Source organism: Mandrillus leucophaeus, unplaced genomic scaffold, assembly GCF_000951045.1.
Source record: "Mandrillus leucophaeus isolate KB7577 unplaced genomic scaffold, Mleu.le_1.0 Scaffold39, whole genome shotgun sequence".
Classification (NCBI taxonomy): domain Eukaryota; kingdom Metazoa; phylum Chordata; class Mammalia; order Primates; family Cercopithecidae; genus Mandrillus; species Mandrillus leucophaeus.
In genome coordinates this window covers 3,855,368-3,881,441 of record NW_012104142.1, presented here as the reverse complement: position 1 = coordinate 3,881,441, position 26,074 = coordinate 3,855,368, and the positions used below count along the sequence as shown (strand labels likewise).

The 26,074-nt window shown below is 43.6% G+C and overlaps 1 protein-coding gene across 4 annotated transcripts in view; it reads left to right on the top strand.

Moving 5' to 3' along the window:
* Positions 1-26,074, top strand: part of MICU1 (mitochondrial calcium uptake 1) — a 295,337-nt gene that overhangs the window by 263,155 nt on the left and 6,108 nt on the right. For all 4 annotated transcript variants that reach the window (XM_011991109.1, XM_011991108.1, XM_011991110.1 and 1 more), the window contains one exon: positions 22,627-22,716. In XM_011991109.1, the coding sequence (XP_011846499.1) occupies positions 22,627-22,716 (90 nt within the window). The remainder of the gene's footprint in view (positions 1-22,626; positions 22,717-26,074) is intronic.

Below are 26,074 nucleotides of genomic sequence, written 5' to 3'. Positions count from 1 at the left end.
CATTTCCACTGATCTTTGAAGAATCTTTTGAAAAACAAGTTAATGATATCATGTAGGGGGGGTGTGTGTGTGTGTGTGTGTGTGTGTGTGTGTCTGTGTGTGTGTGTGTGTGTGTGTGTGTGTGTGTGTGTGTGTAGCACTGCCTGATCATTTCTCCAGAATAGCTTTGGTTTTACTGCTGTTTCACAAAACAAGATTTGACAGCATCTGCAAATCTAAAGATACAAGATTTGAAGTCTTTATTATTTTTTGAGATAGAGTTTCGCTCTTGTTGCCCAGACTGTAGTGCAATGGCAGATTTTGCTCATTGCAACCTCCGCCTCCCAGGTTCAAGCGATTCTCCTGCCTCAGCCTCCCGAGTAGCTGGGATTACAGGCGCCCGCCACCATGCCCAGCTGATTTTTGTATTTTTAGTAGAGATGGGGTTTCACTATATTGGCCAGGCTGGTCTCTAACTCCTGACCTCAGGCAATCCACCCGCCTCAGCCTCCCAAAGTGCTGGGATTACAGGCACCGCGCCCGGCTGCTTCACTTGTTTCTTTTATCTGTTTAACTTTGGATTCCTCAAGTGTATGGTAATAGATATCTGGGAGAAGTTAGCTTAGAATCCTACCAAGTAAACTGGGCGCGGTGGCTCACGCCTGTAGTCCCAGCACTTTGGGAGGCCAAGGCGGGCGGATCACAAGGTCAGGAGATTGAGACCATCCTGGCTAATACAGTGAAACCCTGTCTCTACTAAAAATACAAAAAATTAGCCAGGCGTGGTGGCAGGCGCCTATAATCCCAGATACTCGAGAGGCTGAGGCAGAGGAATTGCTTGAACCCAGGAGGCAGAGCTTGCAGTGAGCCAAGATCGCACCAGTGCAATCCAGCCTGAGCAACAGAGTGAGACTCCATCTCAATCAATCAATTGATAATTGAAGAGCTTGCAGTGAGCCAAGATCACGCCACTGCACTCCAGCCTGGTGTATGGTAGTTCTGTTTTTAATTTTTTGAGACTCCATCTCAAAAAAAAAAAAAAAAAAGAATCATGCCAAGTAACAGGGAGAAGCCACATGTGTTTGTTTCCCAGGGCTGCCATTACAAATTACCATAAACTTGGTGATTTAAAACAGCAGAAATGGCCAGGTGGAGTGGCTGATGCCTGTAATCCCAGTACTTTGGGAGGCCAAGGTGGGTGGATCACCTGAGGTCAAGAGTTCGAAACCAGCCTGGCCAACATGGTGAAACCCCATCTCTATTAAAAATACAAAAATTAGCCGGGTGTGGTGGCGGACACCCGTAATCCCAGCTACTCAGGAGACTGAGGCAGGAGAATCCCTTGAACCCAGGAGGCAGAGGTTGCAGTGAGCCGAGATCAAGCCATTGCACTCCAGCCTGGGCAACAGAGTGAGACTCCATCTCGAACAATCAATCAATCAACAGAAATATATTCTCTCGCAATTCTAAAGGCCCAAAATCAGAAATTAAGATGTTGGCAGGGCCACCACCCTCCACAGACTCTAGAGAAGATACCTTCCTTGCCTCTGCCAGCTTCTGGTGTCTCTAGGTGTTCCTTGGCTTGTGGCTACGTGACTCCAGTCTGTGCCTCTGTCTTCATGTGGCCATCACCTCCTTCTCACTGTGTCCTCCTTTCTTCTGTCATTGGACTTAGAGCCCAGCTGGATAATCTAGGATGATCTCATCTCAAGGACCTTAATTATATCTGCAAAGACCCTGTTTCCAACAAGGTCACATTCATAGGTTCTGAGGACTAAGATGTAGACATATCTTTTTGGGGGCCACCACTTAACCCACTAGAGCAACCAAGAATTAAAAATTACCCATATGAGGCTGGGCCCCTGTAATCCCAGAACTTTGGGAGGCCAAGGCAGGTGGATCACTTGAGGTCAGGAGTTCAAAACCAGCCTGGCCAACATGGTGAAACCCTGTCTTTCCTAAAAATAGAAAACTTAGCCAGGTGTCATAGCACATACCTGTAATTCCAGCTACTCAGGAGGCTGGGGCAGGAGAATCACTGGAACTCAGGAGGCAGAGGTTGCAGTGAGCTGAGATCACACCACTGCACTCCAGTCTAGGTGACAGAGCAAGACTCTTTCTCAAAAAAAAAAAAATCACCCATATGTAATCTACAAAAATAAAAGCAAACAAAAAATGTGAATTTAACTGTGACAATACCAACCACTATAATCCTAGCACTTTGGGAGGCCAAGGCAGGAGGATCCCCTGAGACCAGGAGCTCAAGACCAGCGTGGTCAACAGTGAGACCCCATCTCTGTTTTTTGAAATAAACAATAAATGTAAAAAAGAAAAAGAAAATGTATCCATCTGTTTAACAGCCTAATTTTTTTTCTTTTAGAAACCTAACTGTCTGGCTGGGGGTGGTGGCTCATGGCTGTAATCCCAGCACCTTGGGAGGCTGAGGCGGGTGAATCACAAGGTCAGGAGTTCAAGACCATCCTGGCTAATTCGGTGAAACCCCATGTCTACTAAAAATACAAAAACCTAGCCGGGCGAGGTGGTGGGCGCCTGTAGTCCCAGCTACTTGGGAGGCTGAGGCAGGAGAATGGCATGAACTCGGGAGGCGGAGCTTGCAGTGAGCCGAGATTGCGCCACTGCACTCCAGCCTGGGTGACAGAGTGAGACTCCGTCTCAAAAAATAAAAATAAAAAAGAAAGAAAGAAACCTAACTATCATCTTTACCTGAGTAACGTCAGTTGATCTTTCAAGGGGAAGATTCAAGTGTTACTTCCTCAGAGAGGCCTTACCTGACTACTCAGTATAAATTATAAACAACTATATTGCCTACAGCTTTTTTTTTTTTTTGAGTCATATGTCTGTCTACAACTTTTACAATTTAAAAAAAAAAAAAGGAGTTAACCTAAAACCTTCTGCATTTCACTATTGTAATCAGTTCCTAACTGCACATAATGGGCATGAGCTTGAATTTCCACAAATACGGCTAGTCATATGGGGCAGAGACTACTGACTACAACATTTGGTACATAGATGAGACGTCCTCAGTGAATGTTTTTTGGGATTTTTTTTTTTTTTTTTTTTTTTTTGAGACGGAATCTCGTTGTGTCACCCAGGTGATCTCAGCTCACTGCAATCTCCACTTCCTGGGTTTAAGCGATTTTCCCACCTCAGCCTACTGAGTAGCTGGGATTACAGGTGCCCGCCACCACACCCGGCTGATTTTTGTATTTTTAGTAGAGACGGGGTTTCATCATGTTAGCCAGGCTGGTCTCAAACTCCTGACCTCAGGTGATCCACCTGCCTCGGCCTCCCAAAGTGCTGGGATTACAGGTGTGAGCCACCATGCCCAGCCAATAGATGTTTATTAATTGAATTATTCTTCAAATATTCAGGAGCTCAAAAAAATAGGCACTATCGACTGGGCACTTTGACTCACACCTGTAATCCCAGCACTTTGGGAGGCCAAGGTGGGCAGATCTTGAAGTCAGGAGATTGAGACCATCCTGGCCAACATGGTGAAACCCTGTCTCTACTAAAAATACAAAAATTATCTGGACGTGGTGGCAGGTGCCTGTAGTCCCAGCTACTCGGGAGGCTGAGGTGGGAGAATCGCTTGATCCAGGGAGTCAGAGATTACAGTGAGCCGAGATGGTGCCGCTGCACTCCAGCCTGGTGACAGAGCAAGACTCCATCTCAAAACAAACAACAAAAAAATAGGTACTTTCCTTGATTCCTTACTCTCACTCACACATTTATTTCTTCAATAAATCCTTGACTTTACCTCCAAAACATACCCTGCATCCGCATCCTTTCCTCCCTCTCTCCTACCACAGCCCTCGCCTCTTTACTGGCTGTGGCTTACACGGGGCTGCCTATGCCATGGGCCTTGTATACTCTCTGAGTTCATAAAATATCATTTTCTTCCCAGTTCACTCCACTCCACATTGATCTTTTTACATTCCAACTACACTAAACTCACTTAAGGCCTTAGCTATTGGAGTTAGTTAAGGCCTTTGTAGTGGTTCTTTCTACCTCAAGTGCTCTTGCCTGGGATCTCCATGTATTTATTTAGCTCCTTGTAACTCAGGTCTGATATAAATCATTTCCTCAGGAAGACCTTTTCATTCTAAAGTAGTTCCATCATCCTGTATCATATTATCTTTTTTTTACATGGCATTTCTCACTCCCTGATATTGTCTCAGGTTTATGTGTTTGCTTATTATCTGTTGCACGTTACTAGAACGCTTATTTGTCTTGCTCATGGATGTATTCCATGTGCCTAGAACAACACCTGGGATAGAGGAGTAACTCAATTATATGATCAACAAATGAATGAGTGAATGAACATACTGATATATCTGAACAAGGCATAAACCTCTACCCTTCTACCCTTCCCAGCAACCCAGCAAACAAACTCCTCATGTTCTGTAACCCCCATCCTTGGACTTGACATATGCTTAACCTTCTTCCGTGTTGTAATTTTTAACTGTTCATGTGTTGAGGTGCGCACAGAAGACTAGCATGCGCTCAGCTAGCCTTTCCAAGTCCTTCCATGCTCCCAGATGTCCCTGTCTCTTACAGGTTCTCCTTGGGCTCTGCCCAGGCCTTTGCTTTTAAACCTCCTTTCTCCTGACCTGGATTAGTGATTTTTTCCATTGGTTTGAGTTCTACATGAATTACAGGCTTCTCCTCCTTGCTCCACAGAACCAAGGAATTTTACTGCTGAGATGAATCTTAGAAAAGAGGAAGAAATGTATAGTGGTTAAGAGCAGAGGCTCTGAAGTCAGACTGCCTGGATTTGAATGTCTCCATCATTTACTAGCTGGGTAGCTTTGAGCAGTTTCTGAACATAATTTCTGTGTTTATTTTATTTTTATATATTTTTTTATTTTTTTGAGACAGGGTCTCGCTCTGTCACCCAGACTGGAGTGCAGTAGTACGATCTTGGCTCACCGCAACCTCCACTTTCCAGGGTCAAGAGATTCTCCTGCCTCAGCCTCCTGAGTAGCTGGGATTACAGGCACATGCCACCACACCTGGCTGATTTTTGTATTTTTAATAGAAATGGGGCTTCACTATGTTGGCCAGGCTGGTCTTGAACTCCTGACCTCAAATGATCACCCACCTCAGCTTCCCAAAGTGCTGAGATTACAGGCATGAGCCACTGTGCCAGGCCCTCTGTGTTTTTTTAAATATAGATAAAAATAGTTATCCTTTGGTATCCTCAGGGGTTTGGCTCCAGGACCGCCCACCCCCCCCACACACACACACACACAGTTACAAAATCTTTGGGTGCTGAAGTCCCATATATGAAATGGTGGCATAGTATTTTTGTATATAACCTACACATATCTTTCCATATACTTTATTTCTTTATTTTTAAATCATCATCAAAATATGGAACACTTCACGAATTTACGTGTCGTCCTTGCGCAAGGGCCACGCTAATCTTCTCCAGATCATTCCGGTTTGAGTATATGTGCTGCCGGATGAGCGCTAGATGCGGGTGACCCTTGAACAGCGCGGGATTAGCTGTTTTCACCCCACACAGTTGAAAATCCTAGGATAACTTTGGACTCCCCAAAAACTTAACTACTAATAGCCCACTGTTGACCAAAAGCATTACTGATACCATATAGTCAATTAACACATAAACTAGCATCTATATATTTTTTATGAATTCACTACATACCTTTTTCCTAATTTTTTTTTTTGGTACTTCTATGTTGTGTGATCCATCTATGAGGTTTTCCAAATTGTCATAAGTCTCCAAAAAGTTTTCCAATGTAATTTATTGAAAAAAAAATCTGCTTGTAAGTGGACCTATGCAGTTCAAGCCTGTGTTGTTCCAGGGTCAACTGTACTTTAAATTATCTCAGGATTACGTATAATACCCAATACTATGTAAATGCTATGTAAATAGTTGTTATGCTGTATTTTTTAATTTGTAATAGTTTATTGCTGCGTTGTTACTTTCTGCTGGTTTTATTTTCTTAAATTTTATTTTATTCATTTGGTTTTTTTTTTTTTTTTTGAGATGGAGTTTCGCTCTGTTGACCAGGCTGGGCTGGAGTACAGTGGCGTGATCTTGACTCACTGCGACCTCCGCCTCCCAGATTCAAGCGATCCTCCTGCCTCAGCCTCCCGAGTAGCTGAGATTACAGGTGCCCACCACCATGCCCAACTAATTTTTGTATTTTTAGTAGAGACAGGGTTTCGCCATGTTGGCCAGGCTGGTCTTGAACTCCTGGCCTCAGGTGATCCACCCGCCTTGGCCTCCCAAAGTGCTAGGATTACAGGCGTGGCCACTGCACCCAACATTTTCTTAAATATTTTTGATCTGCAGTTGGTTGAATCCATGGCTATGGAACCTACACATATGAAGGACCAACTGGACCCACCTCATAGGGTTGTGAGATTAAATCTACATAAAACACTTACGTTTGTGGCTGTCATGTGGTGAACGATTAGTCAATGTCAGCTGCTTCTGTTATGAAGTTGATAATTTAAACAAAATTTAGTGTGGCTCAAGTATTTATTCAGCCAAAAGCAATAGGTACTGTGCTGGGCACCGGGTTCCACCCTCAAGAAGCTCAGAGTCTAATAGGGGAGAAAGATAAGTGTAGAAGCAGTTCCAGTTGGGTATGATAAGTGCTGATTAGAGTAAGAGGATCTAGGAGCTTAAAAGTGGGGGCCCTAATTCATACCAGTGGTTGGGAAAGAGTGAGGCCAGAGTAGAGACAGCAGTACTTTTTGTCGGGCTTCTGCTGTGAGTCTCAGCTGTCTTTATTTTTTCCCAAAAGGTTAGACACCTTCAGAAATTGGAACCTTCTAGGCCATGGCACTGTCTCTTCCTTGGCTATTTTAGAGGTTACAAACCAGTCTTTAGGCATAATTTAGCACAGAATTTCCCAAACAGCACTGTGAAGAACACTGTATACTGCAATATGATGATGGTTCTGTGGATTTTAAAAAAAAAAAAAGGTATTCCATGGTTGAAATAAGTTTGGAAAATGCCAGAGTTATATAGAATTTCTTCCTGCAGCACTCCTCCTGCCAACTTTTTAATATGTGAATGTGCATTATTAATCTCCAGAAGAGGGATATAGTTCCCAAATTTGATTTACCCCAGACTATCTTTTAATAACTTACAGAGTTAATGTTCCTTGGAATAATTTGAAAGATCCAGGCAGGTGGCCACTGCAGATTTACCATATTAGAATGTGGTCCAGTTCCTCCAGAGTAAAAAATGTCATATTTCTTTTTTTTCTTTTTTCTTTTTTTTTTTTTTTCATTTTTGTTTGCCCTTCCTACCATTTGGAAAAAAAAATCAAATTTAATTGAGGCTGTTTCTTTAGTTCTGCATGACCCATGTGAGAATAACAACCATCAGAAAATAATGAAGTGTTTTCAATGAGTTCTGACCATTTGAAGAAAGAACCTTTCTCCATGAAATACTGCATGTCTCCACTATCAGGCATCTCTTTGTTTAGCACTTAAGAAGAAATGGTTCTATAGCTCATTCGTACACACACTGGGCATAAAATTAGATCTATGACCTCTCAGTGGCTGGCTGATTGATTTAAGTGGTCTGCTGAAGAAGGTAATGGAAAATTGAACATGACTCCTTTCCCAATGGCTTCCTATGATGAAAATATTAGAAATTATTTGAGCTGGAGCTCTAGCATGAGCTTCGGCCTGTATAACTCAGAATATTCCAGTTTCTGCCAGGAGAATAAAAGGTTTCTAGGTACAATAAAGCTCCACTGTAAAGTACCTCAGGATAGTACAGATGCAGTAAACCTGTGGGTTCAGTTACGTCCTCAGTGTACTTTGAACTATAAAATCAGAAAATAATCACACAAATACAGTCCCTGGTCTTTACTATTCATGCCCCTGCACAATTCTGCTTAGACTGAAAATCATAATTTATGGCATAGTTGGCCTTGATTCTTTGTAGTTATTCTGTATGTGCAGTTTACCTTATTATCTGACGAGTCAAGAGAATAAATAATAAAATCTATGGCATAACTCCCACAGGAGCTTTCTGCAACCCCAAGTATTTTTTCTGAAGTTTTAGTCACATCATCAAGTGGTCTCAGTTTCTTTTGTCTCTGGAGGGACAAGGATGGCAGAGATGACCTCTGAGAACCTTTGTGGCTTTCAAATTCTTTGAGTCTAATAATTGGAATGAGTAAGGGAGCCTCAAGTATTTTGTCATTTAGGCTCTGACTGGATTGTTGGGGAAGTCAGAAATCACTGATGGAGTCAGCAATTTCTAGCACACGACAAATTCTTATATTCTGAACAGCTGTCTTTGACAGCCAAGCTGCTACCCTCTCCTGAACTTTAACAGTCCGGTAGTGCTGTCCTATCGAGGACTGTGAGGCCATCACACATCTGGAGCACTAATAGCAACTCTCATTTCATAGCAGTTTCTCTGTGCCAGGCACAACGCTTAGTGCTTTATGCCTGTTATCGCTTTTAATCTTTAAAACCTGAATTATCCTCATTCATCTTCATTTTATGGATGAGGAAAATATCAAATGAAGCCACTTGATCGTGGTTACCCAGCTAAGAGGTGGAAGAGCCAGGATTCAACCTCAGTTCTCTCTAATTCCACATCTGTGTTCTTTCCACACCATCATGTTGCCTCTCAGGATACTCCACAATTCTGTTAGAGTCTGAAAATCTTTGCTGAAGCACAATCCAGGGGGCACTGTGGCTTTACCATTTCCAACCATGCTTCACAGTAGCACTCGGAAGACAAGACTCTGGGCTATTTTTTCCCAGTTGCTTTTGGCTAAGAGTTGACCATTCTTAGGGTGAGAATAAAGTCCTTTTGATAAACTATGATGTTTTGGAGATAGTGCCCTTCTCTTGAATATGAAATGTGACCTTTTTTCCCCCCTACAGTTGTCATAGGAACGCTTTAGTAGACACATTCGTGATCTTTACCTTTGGAACCATATTACTTTTCACTGAGGAAACCAATACACAAAAGCCTAAAGTCACTTAAATAAAGTCATGTAGCGGGAAAGTTGATTTCCCTTTAAGGGATACCACAGACCAGAAAAAGGCATGTATGCTAAGCTGCGCTTTTCTCAACATCAAAATACGGGATATAGATACACCTTCTAATGACCAAGGTGTTCCTCACCACCTCCACTCATTGGTATACCAGTGCTCTGTTGCACTTTTAGACAGTCTTCTAACATCTAGCATTTATTGAGAGTTAACTATTTGCAAGAAATTGTGCTGAACATACATTTTGGTTTTAAGTTCAAACCTGAGTTTGAGTCCCTGCTATTCACTAGTTTTGTGACCTTGAACAAATTCCTTAAGTTCTCAAAGCCTTGGTTTCCAGATCTGTAGAATGCTGATAGTAGAATACTTGTTTCAGGGTTATCATGAAAATAAAAAGATAATACTATATTAATATACTAGGTTGACATTAAAATTATACCAAACTGTCTGTTCTGGTTTTCAGCCCATAGGTGCTGGCTTGCTTCTGCCTGTTTATCTTATTAGGGGGCTGGAAACAACCTATACCAACATGGCAACATCATAAAAAGGTTTTTTTGTTTTGTTTTAAATCACCCTTAAAAAAAAAAAGCACCAGCCGGGCACAGTAACTCAAGCCTGTAATCCTAGCACTTTGGGAGGCTGAGACACGAAGTCAGGAGATCGAGACCATCCTGGCTAACACGGTGAAACCCCGTCTCTACTAAAAAATACAAAAAACTAGCTGGGCATGGTGGCGGGCGCCTGTAGTCCCAGCTACTCGGGAGGCTGAGGCAGGAGAATGGCGTAAACCCGGGAGGCAGAGCTTGCAGTGAGCTGAGATCCGGGCACTGCACTCCAGCCTAGGTGACAGAGCGAGACTCTGTCTCAAAAAAAAAAAAAAAAAAAAAGCACTAGATAAGGCTTACTCTTTGAGAAAGTGCAATCTACTGCTTTTTTAAGTCACTTTTGACATTTTTATTAGCTTAGAAGTTCTAAGTTGTTTATACTTATTAATGAAGATTGAAGCTTCTAGCTTCTCCTAAGTTTCATCATTCATCCAAAAATTATTGGTATCTCTGCCTTCAGAAGCCTTTATTAAGTGAGTTCTCTGTTCCTAGGAATATCTAACCCCTATTGATATGTCTGGTATCTTCAGCATTGAAGTGAGATTCATTAGACTGTAAAGTCCCGAAGACTTGAACCATGTTTTCTATATCTTTGTGTCCTATTCAGAGCCTAGAACAATTCTTCATATAAACAGATGTTCGTTTATGTTATGTAAATGAATTAATTCTGTACCTTTCCAGGTCCTGCAAAGGATGACGAAATACTCTAGTAAGAGCATAGAGTGAGGGGAAGAGTGTTAGGACTGTAGCACCTTCCCATGTCATTAATTTCCTTTGACTCCTTGAGCAGGTCACTTCTCTGACCCTCAGGTTGGAGTTCTAAGTATCTCTAAGGGTTCATGCAGATTTGAAATTGTATGATTATAACTAAACCAGCTTTTTACTGAATGAAGTAATGTTTCAAGTGACATGTCATAGCCTAAAATTATATTCAAATCTATGGCCTCACAGAGACTGTTAACCCAACTTGTCTATGTGAAATCTTTGTGAAAGTGAACTGACTTATAATTGTCGGGTACATTTGAAGTAAGTGCAAGACTTGAATTCCCAAAAGAAGTGTGGCAGTTTTAATTTATTTCCTTGTTAGGAAATGTAAAACTTAATTAGACCTTGGCTAGTTTCCCTGTAAGATCTAATTTATGGAGGTTGGTATAGTAGGTAAAACAGAATGATGGTTCTGTAAAATGCACTGTATCAAAAAATGAGTGCAGGGTGGGCACAGTGGCACAACCCTGTAATCCCAGCACTTTGGGAGGCCAAAGCGGGTGGATCAGGAGGTCAGGAGTTTGAGAACAGCCTGGTCAACATGGTGAAACTCTGTCTCTACTAAAAAAAAATACAAAAATTAGCCAGTCGTGGTGGCACCCACCTGTAATCCCAGCTACTTGGGAGGCTGAAACAGGAGAATTGCTTGAACCCAGGAGGCAGAGGTTGCAGTGAGCCAAGACTGCACCACTGCACTCCAGCCTGGGCAACAGAGCGAGACTCTATCTCAGGCAAGAAAAAAAATGAATGAGTGCAGGCTGGGGGCAGTGGCACAACCCTGTAATCCCAGCACTTTGGGAGGCTGAGGAGTTCCAGACCAGGTTGGGACTCTGTCTCTACAAAAAATACTTTAAAATTAGTCAGGCATCGTGTCACACACCTCTAGTCCCAACTACTCAAGAGGCTGAGGCACGAGGATCACTTGAGTCCCAGAGGTTGAGGCTACAGTGAGCTATGATCATGCCACTGCACTCCAGCCTGGGTGACAGAATGAGAAGCTGTATCAAAAAAAAAAAAAGGTGGCGGGGGATGAGGGATGAGTGCAGCTCTATATAAAGTAGCAGTTGAGGAACTTCAAAAAGACATTGCCTTGTCCGGGCACAGTGGCTCACACCTGTAATCCCAGCACTTTAGGAGGCTGAAGCAGGCAGATCACCTGAAGTCAGGAGTTCAAGACCAGCCTGGCCAACATGGGGAAACCCTGTCTCTGCTAAATATACAAAAATTAGCCTGGTGTGGTGGCAGGCACCTGTAATCCCAGCTACTCAGAAGGCTGAGGTGGGAGAATTGCTTGAACCCGGAGGCAGAGGTTGTAGTGAGCCAAGATCACACGACTGTACTCCAGCCTGGGCGACAGAGCGAGACTCCATCCCCCACCAAAAAAAAAAAAAAAAGACATTCCAAATCATAAATGCCTTCCGCACTGGCCAGTTTATGTGATTCAGAGTGTGAACACAGCATAGCTGGGTTCTCTGCTCAGGATCTTAACAAGGATGAAATCACAGTGTTGTTGGTGGGGGCTTCATTTTCATCCGGAGTTCAGGGTCCTCTTCAAAGTTCTTTCCTGCTGTTGGCAGAATTCAAGTCCTTTCAGTTGTAGGACCAAGGATTCCTTTTCCTTGCTGGCTATTGGCCAGTCATTGCTCTCAGCAGATGACTACAGCTCCTTGCCACCAGTCCCCTCACAGCATGGCAGCTCACTTCTTCAGAACCAGCAACGGAATCTCTCGCCTTAGTCTGCTAAGATGGATTCTTACATAACGTAGTTCTAGGACTGACTAGCCCTTCACCTTTCTCATATACAGTAACCTCATCACAGGATTATCGTAGTCACAGGTTCTGCCCACTTGAGGAGAGGGGATTACACAGGATATGTGGACCAGAAGGTGGGAATACTGGGCAGCGGGCACCTCAGAATTCTGCTCAGCACACCAGCCATCATTATAGAAACCTACACCTTTGGTGTTCTTATTCGAGAGCTTCTGAAGATAGGGACATTTTAACTGATTTAAATTTTAGGGCTGGAAGATAACTTAGAAATCATTTTGTTTAAACCCTTACTTTATTTTTTGGTTTTTTGTTTGGTTGGTTGTTTTTTTTGAGACAGAGTCTTGCTCTGTCGCCCAGGCTAGAGCGTGTGGCGTAATCTCAGCTCACTACAACCTCTGCCTCCTGGGTTCTAGCGATTCTTCTGTCTCAGCCTCCCAGGTAGCTGGGATTACAGGCACGTGCTATCACGCCCAGCTAGTTTTTATATTTTTAGTAGAGACAGGGTTTTACCATGTTGGCCAGGCTGGTCTTGAACTCCTGACTTCGGGTGATCTGCCCAGCTCAGCCTCCCAAAGTGTTGGGATTACAGATGTGCCCAGCCTACTTTATTGTTTTTAACATTCATGAAGGGAAATGACTTGCTGAAATCACAGACCAGAAGTTCAGGTTCAGCAACTTCCACACCAGGGTTCTCATTAGTACCCTAGCACCTACTGCTGCTAGAAGGACTTAGAGAATTACATCAAGGACTCAGTGCTTTTATGTGATGGCAGAAAGTTCGGCAAATTCACAGCAAGAATGTAGGGGAGAGCATCCCCCCAGACAGCCAAGACATGGCAGGAAGACAGGAGTGTCACAAAGACATGTAAGGAAGAGATTCCAACAGGAAAAAAGCTCCTATTTTATAAATTCTTTTAAAATTTGTGGGAGGCAAGCTCTTGCACTTCATTTCATCATTACATTTGATAAAAACATTTATATGTGAAGAGGAGTGTTGGCCAGGATTCCATTCATTTAAGACAGAGTCATCAATTTTTAAAGTAAAATTATTCATGATGTAGGCAAGGAAGCTCAAATTCTGAAATAAATGTTTGCTTTATGAGGCATTTTCTCTGCAGAGACCTGGTTTATTTTCCCAAATTTAAAGTCACTTAGCAATTCTAAAGATTGATTCTGGCTTATGATCACTTTGAATATATTGTGATTTAGTAAAATTAGGTAAGTGCCCTAAGGAGGAGGAGAGCTGCTTTGGGGATTCATGATTACCATCACAAAGAGAAGAGATGGGGGTAGGATAAACTGTTAAAGCATCCGCATAAATAGATAAGGAAAGACAAAATCAGCCAACATTACATCCCACTGAGAAAAAGATCAGAAAAAGAATGGTTACTAGAATTACATCAATATTGGGAAAGTATAGAGAGGAATATTTATTATAAGCATTGCTTCTTTGGGGGTTTACTACCTTAAGAGGTTTACTACCTTGAGAAGCCCTGGGAATGTTTAATAAGACATTGTGGCCGGGCCCATTGGCTCATAGCCTGTAATCCCAGAACTTTGGGAGGCCAAGGTGGGTGGTTCGCTTGAGCCCAGGCGTTCAAGACCAGCCTGGGCAACATGGTGAAACCCCATCTCTACAAAAAATACAAAAATTAGCCAGGCATGGTGGTGCGAGCCTGTAGTCCTAGCTACTTTGGAGGCTGAGGAGGGAGGATCATTTGAGCCCAGGATGTTGAGGCTGCAGTGAGCCGTGCCCTCACTACTGCACTCCAGCCTGAGCAACAGACCAAGACCCTGTCTTAATTAAAACAAAAAAAAATTTAAAATAAAATTTTTTAAAAATGCAAAAACTAGCCAGGTGTGGTATAATCCACACTTGTAGTCCCAGTTACCAGGGAGGCTGAGGCGGGAGGATCAGGAGCCCAGGAGGCAGAAGTTGCAGTGAGCCATGATCTTGCCACAGCACTCTAGCCTGAGCAACAGAACCAAGGCCCTGTCTCAAAAAAAACAAACAAAAAAGACACTGGTAATGACTATTTAGTCTTTAATTTCAGCAAACCGAATTTAAATATATCAGTTGCTCTCAGTTTAGCCATCAGAGACTCAGACTCTGTTGTAGCTGACCCCCATAGAGCACCAAGGAAATAATTTTTTAAAGAGAAGGGGAAAAGGTACCTTCTTCTCAAGACAGAGATAAGAGTAAATAAGGAACTGGTTAAATAAATAAGTAAATTATGATCCATCCTGTCAGTGGAATACTATGCAGCTGTTGAAGGAAGCTGCTCATGTCCACCTGGAATTATTTCTAAGATATGTTGTTAGAGTAAAGCAAAACAATATTTAGTACACCACCATTTTGTGGGAAAAGGGAAGAAGAGAAGAGTAAATGTTTGATTTTATGTGGACAGAATATTTCTGGGGAAACCGGTGATATTGATTGTCTCTGAACGACTGGGTGACTGGGGTATAAGGCTGGGGCAGAGACTTCACCCCTTTTGTACCATTCAGATTTTGAAGCAGATTAATATATTAGCTAATCAAAAACATCTTTTGTTTGTTTGTTTTTTGAGACAGAGTCTTGATCTGTCGACTCACTGCAGACTTGAACTCCTGGGCTCAGGTAGTCCTCCCGCCTCAGTTGCCCAAGTAGCTAGGACTGCAGGAGCACACCACCATGCCCAACTAATGTTTTTTAAAATTTTTCGTAGCGATGAGGTCTTCCTCTATTGCCCAGGCTGGTCTCAAATTCTTGGCCTCCCAAACCACTAGGATTATAAGCGTGAGCCACCGCACCTGTCCTAAGTAAAAACAACTTTTTAAAATAAAGCTAAGAGAATGAATATTTAAACAGTGTGAAAGGGAAAAGCAAGTTAATATTGGAGAGAGTCTTGCTCTGTTGCCCAGGCTGGAGTGCAGTGGCGCCATCTCAGCTCACTGCAACCTCTGCCTCCTGGGCTCAAGTGAATCTCTTGCCTCAGCCTCCTGAGTAGCTGGAATTACAGGCGTGTGCCACCAGGCCTGGCTAATTTTGTATTTTTAGTAGAGATGTGGTTTCGCCATGTTGGCCAGTCTGGTCTCGAACTCCTGCGCTCAAGTAATCTGGCTGCCTTGGCCTCCCAAAGTGCTGGGATTACAGGCATGAGCCACCACGCTTGGCCTGTTTTAAAGGCTTTCTTGCAAGGAGACTTCACTAGTCCTCTGTAAGATTTCTTCTAATGTACTTGCCCCCTGCACCTTCTGTTCTAACTCTCTAATGAGGCCTTAGCACTCCTTCCTGCTTTTAATACTGTGTTCAAACAGAAACTCCCACCCCACATCACCCACTACCATACATGTGCAGTTGGTCTCTTTTCCCCTTTAGAATTCAGATACAGGCCGGGCATGGTGGCTCACGCCTATAATCCCAGCACTTTGGGAGGTCGAGGTGGGCAGATCACCTGAGGTCAGGAGTTTGAGACCAGCCTGGCCAACATGACGAAACCCTCTCTCTACTGAAAAAAACAAAAAATTAGCCAGGCGTGGTGGCGGGCCCCTGTAATCCCAGCTACTAGGGAGACTGAGGCAGGAGAATCACTTAAACCCGGGAGGCAAGGTTGCAATGAGCTGAGATTGCACCACTGCACTCCAGCCTGGGCGACAGAGCGAGACTCCGTCTCAAAAAAAAAAAGAATTCAGATCCAAAATGTAACTCCTACCAAATACACACTATTCCATTATATCCCATATGTGTGTATTAATATATCTGATATCTCTTCTACGTGTTTCTTCATCTTAATATGTGTGTGTGTGTATGTGTGTGTATAGGTGGATATATACACAGTCTTCTCCACTAAACTGTGATTGTCCCATGGGTGTGTCAGCTGAAATCATTGACTACCTAATGGTGCTTGCAGAAATGCTAGCCCTTTGTGGACAAGATGTGATGGGGATTTTTAATAAACCCAGACACAATACTAGACAATGGCAATAAATGTTACTGCCAAGTCAGTTTGTACCAAATTAAGCATGTAAGCCCATTGAAGCCATCATTTGGGAGGATGCTCTGAGGCTCAGAAAACAGATCTTCTCTGTGGTGTGTCCTGGAAGTTAGGAGCTAGGACTAGCAGCATCATGACAGTCAGGCAGCCTGAGCACACAGGGGGTCAAAGGGCATAGGGCCTAAGAACACCGTGCAGAACAAGGAATTGTTATAATTTCCGTTACTCGTAGACTGCATTGCTCTTGGCTCCTTAAATTGTTAGTTCTCCTAAATGTTGTCCTTTCCCCTCCCCTCACCCCAGAACTAGGTTAAAATGTGTGTTTGCATTAACAGAAGATCATGGAAGAAGATACAAAAGACAGGACACATGCTCTTCAAGGAAATATCCTCCCCCTTGTTCCACCCAAAGCCATCTAGGGATGGACTTAAGAAAACAAGACGGCTGGGTGCGGTGGCTCAAGCCTGTAATCCCAGCACTTTGGGAGGCCGAGACAGGCAGATCACGAGGTCAGGAGATCAAGACCATCCTGGCTAACATGGTGAAACCCTGTCTCTACTAAAAAATACAAAAAACTAGCCGGGCGAGGTGGCGGGCGCCTGTAGTCCCAGCTACTTGGGAGGCTGAGGCAAGAGAATGGCATGAACCCGGGAGGTGGAGCTTGCAGTGAGCCAAGATTGAGCCACTGCACTGCAGCCTGGGCAACAGAGCGAGACTCCGTCTCAAAAAAAAAAGAAGAAAACAAGACATCTCTGTCAGCATTTCCAGGGCTGAAGCAGAACCATCTCCCCTCACTTAACCTTGGCCATCACCAGCCAGTTTTTTTTTTCTCCACTGCAGTCCGGTAAGGCAGGAATAGTACATGGCCACTACACAGCTTAGAGACTATCAGCCCAACTTGTCTCACCTCCTTTCCAAATACCTTTGCATTAGGAAGAGGCGGGTAGCTCCTAACTGGGTCATGCTGCCTGAAGCTGTATCTGTGCATCAGAGGCGGCTGTGGAGAAAAACTCCCAGGGCCACGTTTGTTACATGTGCTTTTCATTGGATTGCTGTTGAATACACTTTTTAAGTTGTCCCTAAAATTGTCGGTGTGAGTTCCTAGGGAATACTCAGTGTCTTCCACTGTAGGGGGTAGTCAGATCCACGGCCAACCTATGATTAATGCTGGCGCCTCACAACTCCCAGTTACTCAATTATTCATCCCTCACCAAAAGGACTTGAGTATTTCTCAGGTGACTTTTCTTTAATCTAAACCCTTTCTCCTTAGGGTGACTGATTCATGGAGGAATTGATATTGTCCATATATGGAAGGGATCATGTAGACCCAGTGTGTATAGGGAAAGAGCATCAGCCAAAATTTGAGACCCAGCTCTGTTACCATCTAGCATTGTGACCCTGGGCAAATTATTTCACTTCACATTTCCTCTGAGGTATCTTCCAGTTCTAAGATTCTCTGGTTCCATGTGGACATTTGGGCTCACATCACTCCAGAGCTCTTCTGTTTAACTATTGTGGTGAATAGATTTATGTATGTAGTTTCTGATATTATGTCACACAAACTCAGGGTTTCTTTCTACTGTTGAAATGGCTAGTCATGAATCATGCCAGAGAGTAAATTGGGGACCTGACACAACTCAGATTCTGCCTGGACTTTGCAAAAAACCAGATGGTGCCAGATTTTTGAGTACCAGTTGAGCCCACTTCTACAAATTCTCTCCCATCCCAATCTAATAGGAATCACCCAATCGCGCTTAAACCCATTGTTCAGGCAGCTGAGCCAGATTTGTACAAAAATACGTGGTATTTAGAAAGCTAGGCCTTCACTGGGGTGCCTTCATGCTCCCTGTAGCCATCTTTCAGATCGGGAACTGGAATCCCAACCATCAATCAGTTAGCGTCATCAAATAGGGAGGCCAGAATTCCAGTACCAATAACTGGTCTGCATAGAAAAGTCAAGACGTGGGAGGAAAACCTGTTCTGCTTGCTGTGGTTTATGGCTTTGGATTCAGAGATATTGGAAGCAAATATGAATGAACCAACTCTCAGGACCAGCTGTCAAGCACTTGGCTTGTAATCTGCTGTCATCCCACTCATCCCAGGTGCTCCTAGTTTGACAGCTCACCAGCTAGTTAAATGTTGGCTTCCTTCACGACTCTGATTCATACCCCAGGGGCCTATAATGAGGATCTTGTACCATGAAAGGGGACCCCAGCTAGGCTGTTTGCTGGCTAACATCCCAGTGGTTTGGGCTACAATAATTTAGCAGCCCTAGTTCTTCTTCCTATGGTAGGAAGGACACCAGAGCCCTCTCCATGTGAGATGGAACATAATCTATAACTTTCTGTGAAGAGATGGCATCTGTAATGAGGCATTCTTGCTGGAGGACTCCAGAAGTCCCTGTTCTACAGTCACTTAATACCAGTTTAATGAGCCTCTCACTAGAAATTGTCAAGAGCTCTCACTGACATCCTTGAGTATTATTTAATTAATGGTTTATTTACAGGAAAGGGCACCATCTTCATTGGGAGAAGATGAGTACTTGAAATATCAAGACAATTGCAGAAGGCTGTGCCCTGAGAGAATGGAAGAACTGGGAAAGAGAAAAGGAAGTTAGAAGCTTAAGGTTGATACGAAATGCAGAAAAAAGAATAGTTAACAGAAAGTGTTCATGTGTATCTAATACCGAACAGGTTCTGATCCCCTTCTCAGGACACAATTCTGTGGTGGCGAAGAGGAGAGCTGTAGGCAATCACAGTTTGATCGCTTTCGGTTCCTTCTGATCTCATTCTGTTTTCACTGAGTAATCTTTTGAGGTTAATCTTCTGAGGTGAATGGAGTTTCCTTAGTAGCTTTCCTACTGAGAAGTATAATGACCAGCTGTCATCATTGTAATTCTCTTAACAGTTACTATTCTCATTGCAAATTGGCCTGATTTCTGTTCCTTCTGTGGACAGTATAGTTAGCAGGAATAAGTTCTTCCTGAGCCAAATCAAGTATCTAGATTTGTGAGGCTACATTTCTAAACTCTAGAGCTCTACAGTCTTATAGATTTCCCAACACACATCTCATGAATATCCACCACAGTATCTTATACTTCAGTCTTTTAGTACCAAGGAATGTTAGTTTCTTCTTCACCCTAACTCAGATCCTCGGAGAAAAGATGGTATATTTCCACCCCATCGCCACCCTCAGATTCTAGATGACACCAATAAACTCTTCTTTGTGCTAGTAAGCTGCCTCAGCAGTTGTCTGGTGCATCCCTCCACTTGAACATGAGAAAATTAAATCTAAAGAGATCAAGTGACTCCATCCGGGTCACATAGCACATTGGTGGTGGAGCCAGAACTGGAGCCCAGGTCCCGTTACTCCAAACGTTGTTTTCTAGCGCGTCACCTTGCTCCTCTGCATTGCTCAGGTATTTGCATCTGCTGACGTTGGGGGCACTGTGGTGATATATTAATTCTTGCATTGCTATAAAGAACTACCTGAGACTGGGTAATTTATAAAGAAAAGAGGCTTAATTGGCTCACAGTTCCACAGGCTGTACAGGAAACATGGCTGAGGAGGCCTCAGGAAACTTATAATCCTGGTGGAAAATGAAGAGGAAGGAGGCACGTCTCACATGGCCAGAGCAGGAGGAAGAGAGACAGGTGGGAGGTGCCACACACTTAAACAACGAGATCTCATGAGAACTCGCTCACTATCATGAGAACAGCAAGGGGGAAATCTGCCCCAATGATCCAGTCACCTCCCACCAGGCCCCTCCTCCAACACTGGGGATTACCATTTGTTTTTGTTTTTTTGGGTTTGGTTTTGTTTTGTTTTTGTTTTTGTTTTGTTTTTATGAGACCGAGTCTTGCTCTGTAACGGAGGCTGGAGAGCAGTGGCACAATCTTGGCTCACTGCAACCTCCACCTCCCAGGTTCAAGCAATTCTCCTGCCTCAGCCTCCTGAGTAGCTCGGACTATAGGGGCGCACCACCATGCACAGCTAATTTTTGTATTTATTTTAGTAGAAGCAGGGTTTCACCATGTTGGCCAGACTGGTCTCAAACTCCTGACCTCAGGTGATCCACCTGCCTCGGCCTCCCAAAGTGCTGGGATTACAGGTGTGAGCCACCATGCCTGGCCTGGGAATTACAATTTGACATAAGATTTGGGTGGGGACACAAATCTAAACCATATCAGGTGAATATGTGGAGGTTATAGAGGCAAAGTGAAAGATCAAATGTGAATAAAAATGACAAGATGGGCTGATAACAGGAACTGAAATCATAGGAATGCAATAAACAAGGCACTCTGGTTCTAGTTTAAGTTCACTTGGCTTCTGGATGAATCTAATGTGATGATTATAGAGAGCTCTTCATTACCAGCATAAATGGAAATTAATCCTTTTCTTTCCCTCATTTTACCTCACTTAAGACTGTGTCCAGATGCAATAACATGATTTATAGGTGTAGCTAGACCAGGTTTGAGGATAAATGAGAGAGAAGGCGGTGGAAATTGCCTGGTCCTTCCTGTCTTGTCTTTCATGAGAACCCAATTCTAACATAATTGCTAGTGTTTGACAGTAAATGTCAGGGAAAGAGAAAACGGCAAGAGAAAAGTGATTTTTTGCTGAGGTCTAAAAATATATATATTTTTAAAGAAAGATAGGCATCCTGAACTATTGGCCAGGCACGCTGGGTGCAGTGGCTCACGCCTGTAATCCCAGCACTTTGAGAGGCCGAGGTGGGCAGATCACCTGAGGTCAGGAGTTCGAGACCACCCTGGCCAATATGGTGAAACTCCGTCTCTACTAAAAATATAAAAATTACCCAGGCATGGTGGCGGGCACCAGTAGTCCCAGCTACTCAGGAGGCTGAAGCAGGAGAATCGCTTGAACCTGGAAGGCAGCAGTTACAGTGAGCTGAGATCGCGCCACTGCACTCCAGTCTGGTGGACAGAGTAAGACTCTGTCTCAAAACAAAAGGAAAGATATGCATCCTGAACTACTAAGACAAGGGCCAGTGCATATCCCAATGGACTCAGTTGGAAGAAGTCTGGTGCAAAACCAGTAGGGAAGAGGGACAGAGCTGGGCAAGGAGGGCTCACTGTGCAGGCACTTAGCTGTCAATCAGCCACCGAGGCGTGAAGCCTTAGTGTACTCACACCACAGACAAGCCTCCTTGTTCTCACCCCCATTTATATATTTCTATAAATATATATATAAAATATACAAAAATATATATGGCATAAAATGTGCCATTATAACCATTTTTAAATATACAAGTCAGTGGAATTACATTAATTACATTCACAATGTTGTACAACCATCATCACTATTTTCAAAATGTTTCCATCACCCCAGACAGAAATTCTGTATACATAAAGCACTAACTCCCCACTCCCCTCAGCCCATGATAATCTCTAATCTATTTTCTGTCTATAAATTGAATATCAGGCACTTTTTATTTTTTGAGACAGTGTCTCACTCTGTTGCACAGGCTGGAGTACAGTGGCGCCATCTCAGGTCACTGAAACCTCTGCCTCTTGGGCTCAAGCTATCCTCCCACCTCAGCCTCCCAAGTAGCTGGTGTGCGCTACCATGCTGGGCTAATTTTTTGCATTTTTGGTAGAGACAGGGTTTCGCCATGTTGCTCATGCTCGTCTCGAACTCGTGAGCTCAAGCAATCTGCTCCCCCCAGCCTCCCAAAGTGCTGGGATTATAAGGATGAACCACTGCAACCTCTGCCTCCTATGTTCATGTGATTCTCCTGCCTCAGCCTCCTGAGTAGTTGGGATTACAGGTGCCCACCACCATGCCCAGCTAATTTTTTGTATCTTTGGTAGAGACGGGGTTTCACCATGTTGGCCAGACTGGTCTCGAACTCTGATCTCAGGTGATCCACCTGCCTCAGCCTCCCAAAGTGCTGGGATTACAGGTGTGAGCCACTGCGCCTGGCCAGCCTAGGCATTCTTAATTAACTATATATACCTCCTAAAGTGTAGCAGCAGTAGAAAAGAACAGAACCTGAGGTGAAAAGGAGGGAGGTTATGGAGGTTATGAATAAAAACTCAATTATCATTTTCTTTTTTTTTTTTTTTGAAACGGAGTCTCGCTCTCCCAGGCTGGAGAGCAGTGGCATGATCTCGGCTCACTGCAGCCTCCACCTCTCGGGTTCAAGCAATTCTCTGCCTCAGGCTCCCAAGTAGCTGGGACTACAGGCGCCTGCTACCATGCCCGGCTAATTGTTTGTATTTTTAGTAGAGACAGGGTTTCACCATCTTGGCCAGGCTGGTCTTGAGCTCCTGGCCTCAGGCGATCCACCCTCCTCGGCCTCCCAAAGTGCTGGAATTACAGGCGTGAGCCACTGTGGCCGGCCTAGCTTACCATTTTCTGAAATGTGACTTAAATGCAGTTGAAAACTTGTATTATGACTGAGTTGTTTTATCCCCTGAATCAGAGAAAGCAAAATGAAAGTCCCTCTGCTGTGCTAATGCACCTCTTTCTTTTTTCAGTGACCATGCAGCAGGTGGCCAGGACAGTGGCTAAAGTGGAGCTCTCAGACCACGTGTGTGATGTGGTGTTTGCACTCTTTGACTGTGATGGTGAGTGGGGCCCTCTGGAGTCGGGAGGGGAAACAGCCTAGCTGCCCTTAGAGGCCCCGTGTATAATGGAGCCTTGCAGACAGCATCAGTGTACCAGCCCATCCTCTTCAAGCTACCCACCTTTCCCACATCAGCAGCTCAGCCTGCGGCATGATGATACTGAGAAATCGAACCCCTGGCCCTGACTTCTGTTTTCCATTTCTTCTTCTTGTAATTCCAATATGCCTATAGGCCTAAATTAATTTATGACCATAAGCATCTTAAAAATGTCAGACTCAACTTGCTGCTTAGTAGATACGGAGCACTCAAGTATCTGAATGTCTTTAGAAAGAAGACAGCACTGATCTCTCCACCTCCCAGCACACATTCCAGCCAGTCGCATTCCATCTCCATAGCATTCCAGCTCCACACAGTGGTCTGTTGTGTCTGTGGCCACTCTGCTCTGTCGTTTAGCCCATTCAAGAGATCTGGTTCTGGTTTGACCTTGGCATTATTTTTTAGGTATGGTAGCTGATATACTAATAACAACAATAACAATGGATGCTTACATTTTTTCAAAGCTTACTATGAGCCAGAAAGTTAATCTGCTCATTTAATCTTCTGACCTAGGTATTGTTATTGACCACTTTTTACTGATGAGACTCAGAGAGATTAAGTAAATTTCCTAAGATCACCAAGATAATAGTATTTGGGAGACTGAGGCAGGCAGATCACCTGAGGTCAGAAGTTCAAGACCAGCCTAGCCAACATGGTGAAACCCTGTCTCTATTAAAAATACAAAAATTAGCCAGGCACAGTAGTGGAGGCAAGAGAATCACTTGAACCCAGGAGGCAGCGGGGAGCAGAGACCGTGCCACAGCACTCCAGCCTGAGCGACAGAGCGAGACTGTATCTCAAAAAAAGTAAATAAATAGTAGATGGCAAAACCAGGATTTAAACTAAAACTGTACTGCCCCCTGTGTTCTGTTTAATGTATTACCACCCTCTCTTACCCCACAGCCAGTATTTGTTGTTTGTCATCCTCCAGAAAGCTGGGCTAATGGAATTCAAGTGCCTCCTCAGAAGCTCCAGCCTATGGAGCTTCCCTTTCGGTCCCAGCATAATGAGTCACTTCTGGGCTTTTTTATTCCTTAACTTGGTTCCCTGAGCTTTTTAAGGGTAGTTGCAAGTCATTTTCACCTTCCTCCTCACATAGGACCTTGGATAGTACTTCTCACATAATAGGTGTTCATTAACTTGAATTATTTGTGTTATTAAGTTGAACTTGAGTTATTTAAATCTCTAGCCTTGGCCTGGCGTGGTGGCTCATACCTGTAATCCCAGCACTTTAGGAGGCTAAGACAGGAAGATTGTTTGAGCCCGGGAGTTTGAGACCAGCCTGGGCAATATAGTGAGACCTCGTCTCTACAAAAAATTTTAAAAATTAGCCAGGCATGGTGGCACATGTGTGCCTGTAGTCCCAGCTACTCAGGAGGTTGAAGTGAGAAGATTGCTTGAAGCTGGGAGGTCAAGGCCTCAGTGAGCCATGAGCGCACCACTGCACTCCAGCCTGGGTGACAGAGTGAGACCCTGTCTCAAAAAATACAATTAAATAAAAAAAATAAATATCCAGCCTGTACCCACAAAATCAAGGTTGAACTCAAAGGAAGCCCTAGCCCTAGGTTAAGGAGAGGGCCTCACTCTCACGTAGGGGTGGGTTTATTCTCTAGAGCTGCCCTGCCCACAGTATGATACCCCCAAGGCACATGTGGCTATTAGCTACATTTAAATTTTTTTTTTAATACCTTAAGTTTTAGGGTACATGTGCACAACATGCAGGTTTGTTACATATGTATACATGTGCCATGTTGGTGTGCTGCACCCATTAACTCGTCATTTACATTAGGTATATCTCTCAATGCCATCCCTCCCCCCTCCCCGCTCCCCACAATAGGACCCGGTGTGTGATGTTCCCCTTCCTGTGTCCAAGTGATCTTATTGTTCAATTCCCACCTATGAGTGAGAACATGCGGTATTTGGTTTTCTGTTCCTGAAATAGTTTGCTGAGAATGATGGTTTCCAGCTGCATCCATGTCCCTACAAAGGCTACGTTTAAATTTAAACTAGCTAGTGGCTACTGTACTGAAATATAAAACATTTCCCACATCGCAGGGAGTTCTAATGCACAGCACTGCTGTAGACATATATTCGCTTTCTCCAGATTTTTGTTTTCACTCCAATCACTTCTAGGTGGTTTAAAATTTTTCCAAATAAAATATATTTTTATTATTTTTATAATTTTTGAAGCCAATATCCAAGAGCTGGTCTGTGAAGTAAATATGGGAATAAATGCAACTAACTTCTCAAGTCCCCCCTTTTCCCTAGAAGTCCTGGGAAATGTTTGATTTTCTAGCTTTTTAGAAAGAGGCTCTGTCAATATCTACTTAAATCACCTTTGGAAAATTATTTAACATCCCTGAGTTTTATTAATCTAGAAAGAAAAAAGTATACTTAATTTAAAAGCCATTGTTACTTTTACCACTGCAAGATCTTAGGTCAAAATGCCAAAGGAAAGCCTGTAGAATGGCTCACAACTGTCATCCCAGCAACCTGGGAGGCTGAGATGGGAGGATCGCTTGAGGCCGGGAGTTCAAGACCAGCTTAGGCAACACAGCGAGATCCCATCTCTACAAAAAATAAGTTTAGCCAGGGTGTGGGAGTGTGTGCCTGTAGTTGTAGCTACTGGAAAGCTGAGGTGGGAGCATCACTTGAGCCCGGGAGTTTGCGACTGTAGTGAGGTATGATCCTAGCACTGCACTCCAGCTTGGGCAACAGAGCAAGACCTCATCTCAAAAAAATAAAATAAATAAACAAAATAAAGTGCCAGGGGATGGAGAATTCGATTTTCAAATAGACTTCTTCATCACAGATTTTAGAATTGAACTCACAAATCACGCATGCATGCCAGTAACATACAGTTATAGACCTGGTTCACAGTAACAAAATCCACTCATAGTGGTCATGTGGTCATCTCTGTCCTTATGGAAGCAGAAGGCAAACCCATAGTAGTTTGAGTGAAGTGACTTCATATTTTTTCATTTTCAAGCTGCTTCTTTTTTTTTTTTTTTTTTCCTGAGGCTCACTTTTGTTGCCCAGGCTGAAGTGCAACAGCAACAGCACAGTCTTGGTTCACTGCAACCTCTGCCTCCTGGGGTCAAGTTCTTGTTGCACAGGTTGGAGTGCAGTGGCATGATCTCGACTCACTGCAACCTCCGTCTCCCAGTTTCAAGCGATTCTCCTGCCTCAGCCTCTCGAGTAGCTGGGATTACAGGCACCCACCACCACACCCAGCTAACTTTTTTTGTATTTTTAGTAGAGA